We start from the raw sequence: 18,505 nt of genomic DNA, 5'->3' as shown, positions 1-18,505 counted from the left end.
TGAAGGAGTAAGAAACATACAACTTGATGAAGAAAGAAAGTTAACTATTTCTAGTTCGGTGCAGTACAAACTTCATAATATTTGTGCACATGCAACAATGTCATTTGCCCTCACATATGTAAGTGTTATCAGCAGTTATGTGACACATATAATCATAATTATTTCCAGCCTCATCCAGCCTCATGAAAAGCCTACCACATTCTGCACATAAAGGCATCATTTCTCTCTGTTGCACACGTTTTAATGACACTGTTGTTGTAGGTTTTAAAGTGTCTCAGAAGCTATAAGATACACCTGATGCTCAGTGGCTAAAATGTGCTGGGCTTGTAAGTATGGATTAAACACTTTGAGGATTGTACAAGTATTGTATCCATTACTTTGAATCATATTTGTAGTAAATATTAAACAATAAAAGCATTTACACAAATACAATGCAGTTCCAAAGATAAAGAGTATATTGTTTTTTCTAAGAGTAATTATTGTTCTACATTTCATACTATATACTCCAAATTTATACATATCTTGTACTACACACTTCTAGAAGTACCCTCTGTGTTAATTCTGGGTATAAGCTAATTCCATTCCAAAGTTGTTCCAAATCCATCCAGCCATTCAACATGAGAATGTAACAACATACTCAAACACAAACTTTTGCATTTATAATATGTATAGGACTTTCAGCCACGTACTACTTATTACAATCTTCAGAAAGACTCACGAAGTACTTAGGCTATAATATTTTTTTTTTATTATTGCAACGAAAAGCTCATATTAACATTGAATCAATAAAAACAGAACTATTACATATAATCAAAGAATAAACAATCTGTCCCTTGCGCGCCCCGCCACAGAGTAATGCTATCCTTCACTGTGTGTCTACGGATGTTCTGCTGGTGACTCCCACACAGCCCCCTCTCTGATAGAGCGGAGCTCCGGGAATGTAGGGGTATTTATATTTCACCTGATGCCCAGCTCTTGTGTGTACTGAAGGTATTGGTTGAACTTCAGCTTCTGTTGCTGGTAGTGACGGTACCGCTTCTTCTTGTGGTGGTGAGGTGGTGTCATCCAGGTCCAGTTGTGTGGAAGGTGGCGCGTGGTGCCTGACCTCTGTGTCCTCTTCAGTCGGTAACATATATGTAGGTTTGAGCCGTTCCAATGATACCACTTGACTCTTTCCATTTAGAGCTGTCTGGATGGTATGTTCATCCTGTGAGAGCACGCTGTAAGGTCCAGAATATGGAGGCTGCAGTGGTGACTTGACAGTGTCTGCCCGTAGCATCACATGTGTACATGAGCGTAGATCTTTGTGCATGAATTTATTTATTTACCGCTCCATGTCTCGAGACAGGAGATGTGCAAAGTCTGGCCATATGCTCACATACCATTTGCAATGTAAACGGCAATTCGGTCTGTCGTGCCCCTTCTTTATTGGTGAAGAATTCTGCAGGCAGTCGTAAGGGTTCACCATAAACCAATTCTGCGGTGGATGCCCCTAAATCCGTTTTCAATGTTGTGCGTAGGCCCAACAAAACTAGTGGTAACGCTGATGACCAAGATTGTGCATGGCACATTAATACAGCTTTTAATGTTCTATGCCAGCATTCTACCATCCCATTGCTTGCTGGGTGGTACGCTGTGGTGTGATGATGTTGGAACCTGCAGAGGTTCAACTGTGCTCGTGATATGTACTCCACCAAGGTAAAGGAATTTCTTTTCTCAGACCACTCCATGTTAACAGCAGAGTTAAGACATTTTATAAAAGGGGATGAGAGCAAGGCTGCACAAAAGTTAACAAAAAAAGGGGATGAGAGCAAGGCTACACAAAAGTTAACAAAATCTAATACCTTAATATTAACAAAACACAATCTCATAAAGCTAACACACCAGCTGAGCATAACAAACTGGGACAAATTATTTCAAGACTGTGATTCCAGTGCCCAAACAGTTTACGAAACATTCCACTATTACTTAACAGGTACTTTACAAGCCCATGTTGTTCAAAAGAAATACCATAAAACAAGAAAGGGTAAATTTTGGTACATCAAAGAACTGGAGAATCTAAAAAATAAGCTCCTGCTGTTGAAGCGCCTTGCCAAAGTAAACAATTCTAATGAAATTAAGAATCTCGAAAAAATCACTAAGAAACTGTATAAGAAAGAGTTGCAGTTGGCAAAACAAAGATACAACACAAATCTCATAAAAAATAGTAAAAATGCATGCAAAACAACCTGGTCAGTAATTAATAATGTTAAAGGTGAAGTCAGAAACTTTGACAAGACAGTCCCAATACCAGCAGATACATTCAATAAATATTTTGTAAGCTGTGCTGATGATATCAAAAAGTTAATCAGTAAACCCAATGTAACATGTATAGATTATCTTAAGAGAGTGAACCTAAATCTTAATAGGGCCAGATCATCATTGAAACACGTTAAAGAGGTCTATTAGATTGTAGTGTTCTTATATTAAACTGTCATGTTACCTATCACATCAGAACATGATGCACGTCTTCTAATTTTCTATAATAATTTTTTTTAAAGAATATATATAATCTCACCTTCTCTCCTGTTTACAGTTCCTATGGTCCTGAAATGTTGTGCAGAATTTATAGAAAGTAACGGTATAGTGGATGGCATTTATAGGCTTTCTGGTGTCACATCCAACATACAAAAATTGAGGTATGTCACGGAAATTTATAACTAACCAATAATGTTAAGATTATTATTTTTAGTTTAATGATTATGCTGTCCTTTTGTATCAGGTAAATATAGCCTCAAAGGAGGAGTCATTGGACTTTGTGTGGTTCTGAAGCATAATATGCAGTCTGTGGTCATGCAACTGTTGGAAATGTAAATGGTGTAACAGTTCTGGCTATATCTGTGAACTGAGTTTGTGGCAAATGTCAATGTATTGTAGAATACTTTTTCTTGTGTAACTATGAGAATCACAAAAGGTTGTGCTGTGTACTCTCTGTTCCATGTATTTCTTTCTTTCTTTTTTTTTTCATCTTCAGATTTCATGTATTATACATTTGATAAAAATAAAGAAACATACCTCAATTCACTTAACTGGCTTCCATTACAAATTTTATGTGTTTTGTAGAAGTTTAGTCATTGTAACAATGGGGAAGAAAATCGATTGTAGCTTCATTGCTGGCACCATCTGGGCTTTCACTTGTAGAGATTTAAGGAAATGACAGAGGTTCTGTTATTAGTTGCAGCAAATTTTTAAGTCTCTAGTCTGTTCCTGGATTTGTTCATTTTCCTGCTACACCTTGCTTCCACACCATCACCATCCACTTTTGTATGAAGACCACCTGTAGACTTTTGTATGCATTACTGTTACTGTTTGCTTTCATGTTGCATGTGTATGTTTTTCTAATACACCTGACTCTCCACCCATTAGGTCTTCCATTTGTTTCTGCTTACTGATTTATGGTATGTATGTCCCATTTGCTTTTCCCAATTTCTTAAACTAATTTTCTGTCATCTGTAACAACACAATTCAATTAAACTTTTTCCTTTGACTTTGGGTCTTGAGTGGCTTTCCTGGTTGCATCTTAAAAAGTTAAGTTTTTCCAGCTGTTATTTCTCTTGTTAGGTGAACTAAGCCCTGACTATTAAAATATTGTAACTTACGTCTGTGCTTCATGGAAAGCAGAAATTTTCCTGTTGTTATTTGGTTTTAGTGCCACTGCGGCTTCAGTTTGAGTGTGACAATTTCATCAGAACAACATTTCCATGTAGATGATTCCTTTGCAAGTCTTGGTCCAACCAGAGCAACTATTCTTACTGATTTTGCAATAGAAAAGTAAAAAAGAACTGTTGGTTCTGAATCAAATTCCCATTTTATATCATCTGCTGTTTAAACTTGTACCAAATGCAGTGTTCACAAAAGTTTATTCTACAACTCATTGTGTTGTGGCATTGTTTGTAGCACTGTTTTGTGAACCATGTTCTGCTGTATGCCATCCCACAGCCTTGTAATTTCTCCAGTAATTTATTGAGTCATGTTTATGTTTGAGGTTAGAAATCATTGTAACTTATTTCATTTTGATGGTAGTTAAATTTAATGGATATATTTTCGAATTATATAGAATGTTTAAAAAAAAGGTATGCTTTATTTTTAGAGGTGGTAGTAGGGATGTATGCCATCCCACAGCCTTGTAATTTCTCCAGTAACTTATTGAGTAATGTTTATGTTTGAAATTAGAAATCATAGTAACTTATTTCATTTTGATGGTAGTTAAATTTAATGGATATATTTTCAAAATATATAGAATGTTTTTTTTTTTTAAAAAAAGTACGTTTTTTTAGAGGTGGTAGTAGGGATTAAAACAAGAAAAGAAAAAGTCTTGTAAATATGGGCTCTAAAATGGTGCTTGTGCTTGTTAAAGTAGATACTCTAGAAATGATAATTTTGTCAATGTTGTATTCTTTTTTTGTCAGAAATGCGTTTGATGAGGACCGGGTTCCAGCCCTGTATGAGGATGAAGCTATTCTTCAGGACATACATTCAGTTGCTTCACTGCTTAAAATGTATTTCCGTGAACTTCCAAATCCACTTTGCACTTACCAGTTGTATCATACATTTGTTGGAGCAGTGCAGGCTGGTACTGATGAAGCAGGCCGTCTGGCACGGATGAGAGATGCTGTGCATAAACTTCCACCTCCTCACTACAGGTATGTACAGTATTTTATACATAGGGTCTCCAGAAACTTAACTGAGGTGAATGAGATTATTCTGAAATAAATAAATGAATTTGATGTTTCAAAACATTTTAGAAGGATGTAACTAATTTTATTTAACACATTCTTACTAAGTGTCTTCACATGTCAGTGTGTTCCTGTGCTTGCAAACATGCAGAGTGAAACAACGTGGTTAAATTTCTTGCCTTTTGAACATGCATATTTTTATAATGAACAACTGCAGTAATTAATTATTATGATATATGTTCTAGTTACCAAATTATTATTTTAAGCATAATTTTCGTCATGAAAATCATGTTTTATATAAAATCAGATTCACTGTCAATCATAGAGACTATCTTATTTCCATACAGCATAGATTCACTATCTTTTAATCCATATTATTAATATAATTGATTTGACTATTAGTCATTGGCAGAAAGATTAATTTGGTGTTGACTGCTTTGTGAACATTTGAGTTTGTTTATCAAAGTCATCATTTTGAGCTAATACACTCCTGGAAATTGAAATAAGAACACCATGAATTCATTGTTCCAGAAAGGGGAAACTTTATTGACACATTCCTGGGGTCAGATACATCACATGATCACACTGACAGAACCACAGGCACATAGACACAGGCAACAGAGCATGCACAATGTCGGCACTAGTACAGTGCATATCCACCTTTCGCAGCAATGCAGGCTGCTATTCTCCCATGGAGACGATCGTAGAGATGCTGGCTGTAGTCCTGTGGAACGGCTTGCCATGCCATTTCCACCTGGCGCCTCAGTTGGACCAGCGTTCGTGCTGGACGTGCAGACCGTGTGAGGCGACGCTTAATCCAGTCCCAAACATGCTCAATGGGGGACAGATCCGGAGATCTTGCTGGCCAGGGTAGTTGACTTACACCTTCTAGAGCACGTTGGGTGGCACGGGATACATGCGGACGTGCATTGTCCTGTTGGAACAGCAAGTTCCGTTGTCGGTCTAGGAATGGTAGAACGATGGGTTCGATGACGGTTTGGATGTACCGTGCACTATTCAGTGTCCCCTCGACGATCACCAGAGGTGTACGGCCAGTGTAGGAGATCGCTCCCCACACCATGATGCCGGGTGTTGGCCCTGTGTGCCTCGGTCGTATGCAGTCCTGATTGTGGCGCTCACCTGCACGGCGCCAAACACGCATACGACCATCATTGGCACCAAGGCAGAAGCGACTCTCATCGCTGAAGACGACACGTCTCCATTCGTCCCTCCATTCACGCCTGTCGCGACACCATTGGAGGCGGGCTGCACGATGTTGGGGCGTGAGCGGAAGACGGCCTAACGGTGTGCGGGACCGTAGCCTAGCTTCATGGAGACGGTTGTGAATGGTCCTCGCCAATACCCCAGGAGCAACAGTGTCCCTAATTTGCTGGGAAGTGGCGGTGCGGTCCCCTACGGCACTGCGTAGGATCCTACGGTCTTGGCGTGCATCCGTGCGTCGCTGTGGTCCGGTCCCAGGTCGACGGGCACGTGCACCTTCCGCCGACCACTGGCGACAACATCGATGTACTGTGGAGACCTCACGCCCCACGTGTTGAGCAATTCGGCGGTACGTCCACCCGGCCTCCCGGATGCCCACTATACACCCTCGCTCAAAGTCCGTCAACTGCACATACGGTTCACGTCCACGCTGTCGCGGCATGCTACCAGTGTTAAAGACTGCGATGGAGCTCCGTATGCCACGGCAAACTGGCTGACACTGACGGCGGCGGTGCACAAATGCTGCGCAGCTGGCGCCATTCGACGGCCAACACTGCGGTTCCTGGTGTGTCCACTGTGCCGTGCGTGTGATCATTGCTTGTACAGCCCTCTCGCAGTGTCTGGAGCAAGTATGGTGGGTCTGACACACCTGTGTCAATGTGTTCTTTTTTCCATTTCCAGGAGTGTATTTCAGTTAGAAATCAAAATGTATTTCATACAGCCACTTTCTGATTTATTAAAAAAAAAGAAAAGAAAAGAAAGAAAGAAAGGAAAAGTGCTTCCAGGACTAATAAAGAGTAATGAAAAAGGGCACAATATTTGTTTTGCAGGACACTGCAATACCTAGTGCGGCACTTGGCACGCGTAGCTTCTAGAGGTCACCTCACAGGCATGACGCCTCGCAATGTGGCCATTGTTTGGGCCCCTAATCTGCTCCGCTGCAAGGAACTGGAAGTTGGCGGTGTGGCTGCCCTGCAGGGGGTTGGAGTGCAGGCAGTTGTCACGGAGTTCCTGGTGTGCTACGCCGACCTTATTTTCTGTGAGGGACCACCGGCACAGCTTCCCGTGACCAGGCAGCAGTCGGAGGCTCTAGACGGTGAGTTTATTTCAGTGCAAACTGCGTACACATTCTATCCCTTCATGTTGTAAATGATAAAGTGAGCTCTGAGTTGCTTCTGTTGCACACCAGAGATAGATAATTTATTGGGTTGGTGCATACGTTCGTAGTGTTTTTCCATAAGTTTGATAAAAACAACAAATACAGAAACTTTCCAATTTGGTTGCTGTTGAACACACATGGTTTTGAGACAAAGATTTCATCTGAAAAGAAAATTCCTTGAAGTATCTTGTTCGATAGAGAGCAGAAAAGGAGAAAATCTGAGGGTGCGAGATCAGGTGAATAAGGCGGGTGTGGAATGACTGCCCAACCAAACTCCCGTATAGTGTTTTTTGTCAGTCTTGCAAAATGCGGGCTGACGTTATCGTGGAGTAGCGTCACTTCACACAGTCTACCTGGTTGTTGTCTTTCACCTGCAAGATGTTTCAGTTGTTGGCAAAAAGTGTCAGCAGTGATAGTTACACCTCAGTGAAGCAATTTTTAGTACAACACATCATCGTTGTTCCACCGGATGCATAACATTATCTTTTGTGGATGTGTGGGTCTTTTTATGGGGAGTTTCTGCTTCGTTTGGGCTCAACCCGTCCTTTCTTTTCCTTATGTTAGCATAAAGACACCATTTCCCATCACTAGTTATGATACAGGGTAGGAACAGTTGGTATTTTCACGAGTCAATTGATGATGAGCAAGCAGAGGTACACATATGGCCACCTTCTGATTTTTGTGCTTTTGGCTTAGAGGATGCAGTTCCCGTACACGCGATTTTTGGACCTTCCTCATTGTACACTATGTGATCGGAAGTATCCGGACACCCACAAAACATATGTTTTTTATATTAGGTGCATTGTGCTGCCACTTACTACCAAGTACTCCAAATCAGTGACCTCAGTAGTCATTAGACGTCGTGAGAGAGCAGAATGGGGTGGAACTCATGGACTTCGAACGTGGTCAGGTAATTGGGTCACTTGTGTTGTACAGCTGTACGTGAGATATCCACACTCCTAAACATCCCTAGGCCCACTGTTTCCAATGTGATAGTGAATTGGAAATTTGAAGGGACACGTTCAGCACAAAAGCGTACAGACCGACCTCTTCTGTTGACTGACAGAGACTGCTGACAGTTGAAGAGGGCATAATGTGTAACAGGCAGATGTCTATCCAGACCATCACACAGGAATTCCAGACTCCATCAGGATCCACTGCAAGTTCTATGACAGTTAGGCGGGAGGTGAGAAAACTTGGATTTCATGGTGAAGTGGCTGCTCAGAAGCCACACATCACACTGGTAAATGGCAAATGACACCTCATTCATTGTAAGAGCAGAAACATTGGATGGTTGGAGAGTGGAAAAAATGTTGTGTGGAGTAAAGAATCACGGTACACAATGTGGCCGTTCAAAGACAGGGTGTGGGTATGGTGAATTCCCGGTGAATGTCATCTGTCAGCGTGTGTAGTGCCAACAGTAAAATTCGGAGGAGGTGGTGTTATGGTGTGGCCATGTTTTTCATGGAGGGGCCTTGCACCCCTTTTTGTTTTGTGTGGCACTATCACAGCACAGGGCTACATTGATGTTTTAAGCATCTTCTTGCTTCACACTGTTGAAGGGCAATTCAGGAATGGTGATTGCATCTTTCAACATGATCAAGCACCTGTTCATAATGCACGGTCTGTGGCGGAGCGGTTACACGACAATAACATCCCTGTAATGGACTGACCTGCACAGAGTCCTTACCTGAATCCTTCAGAAAACCTTAGGGATGTTTTGGAAAGCCATCTTTGTGCCAGGCCTCACTGATTGACATTGGTACCTTTCCCATTCCATGGAGAATGGGCTCCCATTCCCCAAGAAACCTTCCAGCACCTGATCAAACATATGCCTATAAGAGTAGAAGCTGTCATCAAGGCTAAGGGTGGGACAACACCATATTGAATTCCAGCATAACCGTTGGAGAGCGTCACAAACTTGTAGCTCATTTTCAGCCAGATGTCCCGATACTTTTGATCACATCATAGTGATAGTCACAGTACATCACATGATAATCTTCATGAAACCCTATAGGTCTTCCTGAATGGGGATGGTTACTTATGTCAAAACGAACCTCTTTAAAAGGAGAAAACCATTTTATTGCCATGCTGTATCCAGTGGCGTTATCCTCATACACAGCGCAAATGTTTTTGGCTGCCTCTGCTGCTGCCACCTCTTTACTGAGCTCAAACAGAAGAACATGTCAAATATGTTTCAATTTCTCTACTTGGCATTCCATTTTTAGTGCCCACAGCTCCACTCACTATCTCCAAATGACAATGTGTTACTTAAGTAGCAATTGTGAACCACAGTCTAACACATACAGTCGCAACACTCACTTCTGTGAGAATCGTTGCCACCTGACAGTTGGTGCAACAGTAGCGAGACAGGATCTGTGAAATTAAAGTTTGTTTTTAATCTGTTATTACATTTTTGTATTCCAAGCATTATTAAGTTTTCAAGAGACATGAATGATCACGAAATAAATGTAAAAACAGCCCAATCTTGTTTCAGTGACATAAGCTACAGCTTAATGATGAAGAAATATTTTCAAATATATGTATAATTACAGCTTAATCCAGTGAAAACAAGAAAATATAAACACACATATTTCATGCATGAGAATGATATTATTCTTTTGTTGACTGTTGTTGTTATGACAGGCACTTTCCTTGACATGTAAAAATGTTGTAGGGAGCCTAATGTTATGTACAGTCTTACACTTCACTCAACTTTCTAATACAAAAATATCAGTGTAATGTAATTACTTTTGTTTCAAAAGTGAATGTATTAAGATTTGTGCCATTTGTTGCACAGATGCAGCAACAATTGTGGAATTGGTTTCTTCTGCATTGGGAAACAATTTTATTGCTTTTGTTTTTTTATCATGTCTGTGTGGTTTTTCCTTCAGCTACAGTTGTGGTAGCTTAGCCACTACATCAAATAATGTAGGTATTTCATTCCATACACGTTATATATGTTCCACATTCGCAAATTTGACTGGAAGTGTAGTGAAGAAATCTTCACATTTTTGAGTATATATATGACTCCTTTCTGCAAAAGGTCAGGTGTTCCACTGTTTATTTTTTTGTTCTTAAAGAAAATGACATTCTCCAGTGAATATCTTTAAGTTACAAGAAAATTGAAAATAACCTGTTCTGTAATGTAGTGCTTGACACCTCTTAAGAGTCTTGAGAAAACCTAAAAGAAGACAAATCTGGCATCTTGTTCTTCTTGTTATTGCACAGTGTATTGCACTACAGACACTCCCATTTGTAAAAATCATTCTACACATTAATATAGCAATTACCATTTGCCTTCACAAGATGTCGTCAAACTCAGCAGTATAGCTTTCTGGCCGCTTGGCAACTGCAGTCGCAGTGGGGAACGAAAGAGGGATAGTGTGTCATGATTGTTATGTTAGACTGTGAGTGAACTAAAAATAAAAAATGACAATCGACAAACAAACCCGTAGCAATGAGAAAACCATCAGGCAAAGCAAAAATATTATGAACTAGGCATGAACCTAATTGTTGGTATACTTAATATTAACTGTTTTTGAGCCATAGTAGTAATTGTTGCAGGGTGGTATAGACTTTTTCCTTTTGGTATTGTTCTCAGAAATCTGGATATTATTGTTAAAGTTATGTAGATTGTGAACAATATATTTCATCTGAGAATAAAGTCAATATACCAGTCTAGTTAGTGTCCACCCTGCAAGATAATGTTGATCAGAAACTAAACTTTGTGTTGTGGAAAGCAAATTGGTCAAGTTCAAAATTACACAGTTTAGCTGATAAAGATTTCCACAAAACAGTTACTGATTCCTCAACATCATATAGCTAATTTAATGAAAAAACCTCATTTCTCGCGAGGAAATCTGTGCCATATATCAAGTTGTGGGACAGTAGCATTAAAAGAAATGAGTCTAATGGTTATTACATATTTTCAACATTTTGCAGCTCTGTCAGCAACTATATAATGGTTAATTATAATTTTAAAAACCAACAGCCTCAGTTGCAAAGTTTACCTAGATTTACCTCCGTTTCAGTCGGGATAACTCAACCTTCTTCAGAATAAAAGTAACTACCATTTGTCCATAGTGGACATCATCAAGCTAAAACTACAAAACCATAAGTTATCGTTAGACTGTAAAAACTTATCTGAAACTTGGTGAACATCACTCCAGTTAACACACTTAAAACTATTGGCCAACATAGGTCGGTTATGCTCAAAGCTAAAGTGTGACTTGGCGAACATCGCTCTGGTCAACAAACTTAAAAATGTACTTAAAGAACTAGTCTAAACTATGGGAGGATGACGGGAAAATGATTAAATTGTGATATGATTTGGCGAACAACGCTGTTGGAGCGATGTTCGCCAAGTCATATTTTAGCTTTAAACATAATTCCGCTGTCATTCCCTAAGTTCAGTGGCAGTGTTCCACACACAGTTTTTACTGTATGTGTGTGGATCACCTTGATGAAAACAAAATGAGTACCCCATTGCCGCCACATTATCCCCTACTTTAGTGTTTTCTGTAACTCATAACCGTAACTTCGTCATGAAGCGGAATCAGGCATGTGCAATAGTTTATTTTTACTTGATTCTAGACCATTTCAGGTCAAATATAGTAATCTTGAATAATGACTATCTATTTTATATGGCCCGTATTGCCAGATGTTACAGATTAGATTGTGCATAAGTTCATACGTGACCATTTGTGTGCTAAGTCAATAGGATGTTCATGCTTTGTAACCATAGCTAAGCAACTGCTTAACATTTACGTCTCAAAAGGTTTTTTAGACCTAGTCATAATAATAACGATGTTGGCTTTATATTATCCTTCCCACTCCTAAGTTCTTTTTAGCTGATTAAACTTCATGCTTAAGCACAAAATTTTCCTAGACAGGCCATATATTGTAAGCATGTGATGTCTTCCTCATATCATGACCAACGAATACTTCATAAATGATTAAGACAGTCAATTTAAGTACGTTCTGCACAGGATAACATATACGCCCTTTTCCTCAGCTATACCTTTTATTTCACTTTACTAGTAAATTCAAGGTCAGGGGTTAGGTTCACGTCTTGTCCCAACAAATACCCATCACACAGTTTACATGCAGGCGCAAGGTATTGTGTCGGCCTAGGCAGTTTTCATGATGCTATGGACAGTGCCAGTACATTACTCGTGACTGCCGCATCGAGGTCGTCGCGAAGTGGGGCCGAGGCAGTTTCAGATAAGTTTTTACAGTCTGACGATAATGAATGGATTTCTAGTTTTAGCTTGATGATGTCTACTATGGACATATGGTAGTTACTTTTATTGTGAAGAAGGTTGGGTTATCCCGACTGAAACCTCTGTAAACTTTGCAACTGAGGCTGTTCATTTTTAAAATTAAAATCTAATGGTTATTTTGAACACTTTTAAATATCTTGATCATAAGGTAAAGAGAGAAATAAAACACAAAAAATAACGTAATTAATATTCAGCAATTTGCGTATAAGTGGCATATTTATTCTTATCAGTTAAGGCTGTATAACTTCAATTGCCAATGGAGGAGCGTTTTTTCAAAACTTGATATGTGCAAAAAAATTTCAAAATTGAGTTAGGTGTAGTATTGGCATAATTCTGACCTTTACATCAACCCCTAAACCAAGCCTTAGCAAAAATCGATCATTGCCGTGTATATGAACACTTCGAATCACAAGGTTTCAGCAAAACATGATATATACATTCTTACAGTTATAGCAAAAGTCGACAAATGCAATATAATTACTCTTTCATGTCTCGGCTCTCTTTCCATCTTTCTGCAGCAAGCTGTTAACAATAATGGAGTACACTGGTTGATTTAAGCGGTGTTATTGTTGTAACAATTTGAACTGGTGGGAGTAGTGTTGCAAGCAGTCTTCATTGTCATCGGAACGCCCGCAGCTTACTTTTAGACAAGTGTCTGCTTGGTGCTCACTTGTACATCTACAAAGAAGTGTTGCAAGTGGAAGCAGAATGGATGACGAGCCTTGTGATTCTGAAAATGGCGTACAGGTCAATGATTGTTCTGATGAGAGAAAATCCTGATTCAAGAAGAGCTTACATCGACCTGAAACACAAAACAAAAAGTGTAAAAAGAAACCTATCATTAAAGGCAATCATGGACTTGAGGTTTCACCTTCAAAATCTACACGAATGAAAGAATGCGAAGCTGCTGAACTCTGCTATGAAGTTGTTTCTCAATTTCATCACCACATGACGTCATTAAATGAAATGGATCGAGATAAGTTTCTGCTAAAATTTCTTAATATTTCTTCACCTCGGAACAGAGAAGTGGATACCCAGAATGCAGAAAGGAAGAAAATGTCGCCAGTGAAGTGTACCATTAGAAAAAGCAATAGCGAAGTAGTGCCAGTTTGTGCCGTCAGTTTCCAAGGAGTATCTTGCATGTCAGAGGACAGGTTATCCTATGTAGCAAGCAGGTTCCATGAAGGAGGAAGGTTGTCATAAGAAAGGAGAGGAGGTGGCAGAAAAGGAAAGGATCATAAGGAAGTAACTTTGCCATTAAGAATGCTATTGAAAATGTAAATGCATAGAGAGCCACAATGAAAGGGGAAAGTCTATGAGAGGTTATTTGCCTTCAGATATCACAGGCTATGAAATTTTCAAGAGATTCTGTGAAGAATGAAAGAATTTTGGACTGAAACACTGTTTCTTATCAAAATACATATATTTTACGAACTCATACCGATACCTGGTCCACTTGTAATGTTGGTGTAATGGAAATGAAAGTTGAAACTTGTCTGCAGAAGGAAAATGAATCACGAATAGACAGATTAGATGAAATTAGTGCTAAACAGTTTTATGATATAATAAAGGAAGATAATCCTACTGTCATTATGATTTGCTTTAACGAGCAACAAAACCGGCCTTTTCCAAAACTACCATTCAGTGAAGTTTTCTGCATTAGACAAGTATGGTTATACAATCTGTGCATCATGATCCATACAAAGGAGCAAAAAAGAGGAAAAGGGGAAGCATCATTTTCTACACCTGGTTGGAGAAAATATCTGCAAGAGGATGCACTGAATTTGCTTCAGCTTTGCTGGACTTTCTTCTCACTTACATAAAATAAAAATAAAAATAAAAAAATAATAAAAACAGATGATGGCACCAATACTATGAGGGCTGTTCAATAAAGAATGTTCATAATTTTTTTGGTCGTAATTTCTCACGCTAAAATTTAATCTTATGATGTTCTGTTAGCTTGATGTGCAACAAACATGCCATAGTAGTTTCATTGTTGGGGGACTCCTGGTTCCTGCCTGTGAGAGACAGGCAAGGTCAGACATGTTCAGTATTGCCTACCGCTGCAATGGAAGTAACATGCGAGGAACAATACGTGGCTTTGAAATTCTGCTTTCTTCTCAACAAATCTTCAGCTGAGGTCTATACAATGTTACAGGAGGCCTATGGAGAGTCTGTTCTTCCCCACAGCACAGGTTGAAGTTGGTTTAAAATGTTTAAAGAGGGGAGACAACCAATTTCAAAGGAATGTGGATCTGGTGCTCCAGTTACTGCTCTTACATAAGAAAACATCAACACTGCTGCTGTCATTCTTAGAGAGGATTGATGAATTACCTTAAGACCTCTTTCTGAAATACTGAACATTTCATTTGGTGCCATCCATATGTTGGTGACAGAAAAATCACACGACACTTGTTTGTGTGTAATGGGTTCCAAGATTGTTGATTCTCGAACCAAAGGACATTCAGGTGCAGGGCTTCATCCAGTTAAAGTTGGTGTTAGAGGAGGATCCAGAGTTTATTTCAAATGTAATCAATGCTTATGAAACTTGGATACATCATTTTGATCCTGAGAGCAAACAGCAAAGCTCAGTGTGGAAATCTCCTCCATCACCAACCCCCAAAAAAGCAAAAATGGTTGCTTCTGTTTGGAAAGTTATGGTCATCTCATTCTTTGATATTCATGCAATGGTTTATCAGTATGTTGTACCTGCACACACATCAGTAACTGGACAATACTACAGGGATGCCCTGAAAACAATGCAAGTCCATATCATGCACAAAAAACCACATTTCTGTGAAGCAGTCTGGATGCTGCACCACGATAATGTGCAGCCACTTATTGCCAATGTTGTTGCTGAATATCTTGCAAAAATGAACATGAAGTGCATCCCTCACCCTCCCTATGGTCCAGATTTAGCCCCATGTGGCTTTTTTCTATTCCCTAACTTGAAGAAACGCCTTTGTGGGAGGCATTATCAATCATAAGAAGCAGTGTGGAGGCGATTTTGAAGGACCTCTAAAAAAATGGTTTCCAGCATGTATTTGAAGACTGGCAGAAACTCTGGGACAAGTGTATCGCATTCATGGGAGACTGAGAAGGACTATCAAAATTATGAGGCTGAGTAAAGATATGTTGTCAAAAAAAATTATGATAATTCTTTATTGAAGAGTCCTTGTGTATATCAATCCTCAGATTCTTGCAACAGCCATAACAAAAGCAGTTTTACAATGGCAATGCTGACAACTTCCTTGCAAAATAGCAGAAAATTCTGTAATATTTGTCACTTCTTCCCTGTTGGTGGCAATAGCTACATGCCTTCAGAATTGAGAAAACTTACAGAAAAAAGAAAGCATTTTGTGTCCTAAAGAATATTACAATATTTTAGAGGAGCATGGTACTGTCAATGTTCTAAACACAGACTGGATTGTTAAAATCTAAAAGATAGTGCACGGAAAGTACTAAAATCAAAGTTGTTATTCAAAATGAGCAGCCAGCATGTCATCTCATACAAGAAAGCAAAGAAAATTGTTAATGTGTCAGTAAGAGATACATACTCTTGGGATCCAGTACAACTTGACATCCTGAGACAAAAGAAACCATGCTATCCAACAATACTGACAACTACACTCTTACCAAACCAAAATATGGTAAGCAATCAAAAGAAGAAAGATGTTTGTGCCTTGCTAAAGTATTTTGAAATTCCAGAGGGTACAGAGGTGTTTTGCAAAGAAGTCCTAGACAAATGATGCATAGATATAAGAGGGAAAACTTGACAATAACGATGTGATTGTAGCATGCAAAACCTTCATGTAATACTGATTAGCTAAACAATTATGTTAAATTAGTTATCATTGCTCTTATTGTATTATGGCACTGTATTTCTATTATTATTGCTCGAACAGTCCACTAGTGTACTGCCGGACCATAGAGTCCAACGGGCACAATATTTTGGCAATCAGACATGTCGTTGTCAGGTGCGCTGATGAACTGAGCTCCCGAGGGTGGGCAGCAGTCTTAAATCCCCTCCCCTTGCAAGATGTTCTCTCCACGGTCCGCACCCGCGCATCAGCGGTCAGTGAGAGGCTGGCGTCGGTGTCTGTGGTGGCGTCGGTGTAATTGCCTCGTCCGCCCCAGTTGCCCATTCGTTTCCTTTGCTGAGTGTCTTTTTAATTAGACTCAGTGCTTGTTCCCATGCCCTGCTGAGGTTGTAGCCACACTCTCGGTTGATGAGTCCATCCGTGGTACGAATTTCGATGGCCTTTCTAATGATGCTGCCCCAGTTTTTAGAGGTCTGAGCCAAGACCCTGGTATGTTGGTACCCCATTTCGTGGTTTTTGGACTAACAGTGCTCTGCGACTGCCGGCTTGTTAGGGTACCCAAGTCGAGTGTGCCTCTGATGTTCTCGGCAACGAGCTTTGATGGTGCACACTGTGTGTCCAATATAAGTCTTCCCACATTGACACAGAATCTGGTATATGCCGGCCTTCTGCAAACCAAGATCATGTTTGAGACTTCCCAATAATGCTTGCATTTTATTTGGTGGGCAAAAGACAGTTCCTACTTGGTGTTTCCTCTATATTCATCCTATTTTCTCCGATAGTGCGCCAGTATATGGTACATAGTCAGTGGCTCTCTCTTTCTCCGTGAATTCTTCCGTCTTCACATGCTGTACTGTACAGGTGGGGAGGAGAGTGCATGTGATCTGCCATTCTGAGTACCCATTTTTCCGGAATACAGTTCTGAGGTGTTACAGCTCTTGTGGTAGACTCTCTGTGTCAGAGATGGTGCGCACCCAATGCATCAGTGTTTTTAGCACCCCATTCCTGTGTGCAGGGTGGTGGCAGCTGTCTGCTTGCAAATTGAAGACTGTAGAAGTCATGGAGAAAGAGTGAGCCACTGCCTATGTACCATATACTGGTGCACTATCACGGAAAATAGGACAAATATTGAGGAAACACCAAGTAGGAACTGTCTTTTGCCCACAAAATAAAATGCAAGCATTATTGGGAAGTGTCAAAGATGATCTCAGTTTGCGGAAGGCCAGCATATACCAGATTCCATGTCAATGTGGTGAGACTTATATTGGACAGACAGTGTGCACTATTGGTCATTGCCGAGGACATCAGAGGCACACTCGACTTGGGTACCCGAACAAGTCGGCAGTCGCAGAGCACCATTTGTCGAAAAATCATGAAATGGACTACCAACATACCAGGGTCATGGGACAGACATCTAAATACTGGGAAAGCGTCGTTAGAGGGGCCATCGAAAATCGTACCAGGATGGACTCATTAACCAAGATTGCAGCTACAACGACAGTAGGGCATGGGAACCAGTATTGAGTCTAATTAAAAAGACATTTAGCAAAGGAAAGAAACGGGTGACTAGGGCAGACGAAGCAATTACACCGATGCCACCACAGACACCAATGCCAGGATCTCACCGACTGCTGATGTGCGGGTGCGGACTGTGGAGAGAACGCCTCGCGAGGAGAGAGGATTTAAGATGGCTACCCGCCCTTAGGAGCTCAGTTCGTCAGCGCACCTGACGATGGCGACATGTCTGATCGCTGAAATATTGTGCCTGTTGGACACTATGGACCGGCAGTACACCTGTGGACTGTTCAAGCAAGAAGTACGTCGGGAGAAACTGAAGAATCATATCTATTATTATTGTTTGTGTTCTCAATAAAGTCAAAAGCTATAAATAAAAAATGCTGTCTATAACAATACGTACGAAAATACACATTTTACAACAGTATTGTGAAAAGGAAAGTTGCTGCTCACCACATAGCAGAGATGCTGAGTCCCAGATAGGCACAACAAAAAGACTGTCATAAATAAAGCTTTCGGCCATTGAGGCCTTCGTCAATAATAGTCTTACACACACACACACACACACACACACACACACACACACACACACACACAAAAGCACTCAAATGCAACTCACGCACACAACTGCATTTGTGTGTGTGTGTGTGTGTGTGTGTGTGTGTGTGTGTGTGTGTGTGTGTGTGTGTACATCTATTGTTGACAAAGGCCTTAATATCTGAAAGTTTTATTTGTGACAGTCTTTTTGTTGTGCCTATCTACAACTCAGTGTCTTCACTATATGGTGAT

At 40.1% G+C, this 18,505-nt stretch overlaps 1 protein-coding gene across 26 annotated transcripts in view; it reads left to right on the top strand.

Moving 5' to 3' along the window:
• Positions 1-18,505, top strand: part of LOC126284064 (GTPase-activating protein CdGAPr) — a 718,807-nt gene that overhangs the window by 641,336 nt on the left and 58,966 nt on the right. For all 26 annotated transcript variants that reach the window (XM_049982674.1, XM_049982683.1, XM_049982670.1 and 23 more), the window contains 3 exons: positions 2,576-2,678; positions 4,449-4,682; positions 6,767-7,032. In XM_049982674.1, the coding sequence (XP_049838631.1) occupies positions 2,576-2,678; positions 4,449-4,682; positions 6,767-7,032 (603 nt within the window). The remainder of the gene's footprint in view (positions 1-2,575; positions 2,679-4,448; positions 4,683-6,766; positions 7,033-18,505) is intronic.

Source organism: Schistocerca gregaria, chromosome 8 (genome assembly GCF_023897955.1).
Source record: "Schistocerca gregaria isolate iqSchGreg1 chromosome 8, iqSchGreg1.2, whole genome shotgun sequence".
Taxonomy (NCBI): domain Eukaryota; kingdom Metazoa; phylum Arthropoda; class Insecta; order Orthoptera; family Acrididae; genus Schistocerca; species Schistocerca gregaria.
Note: the sequence above shows the minus strand (reverse complement) of the source record. Positions and strands in the feature narration are given on the sequence as shown.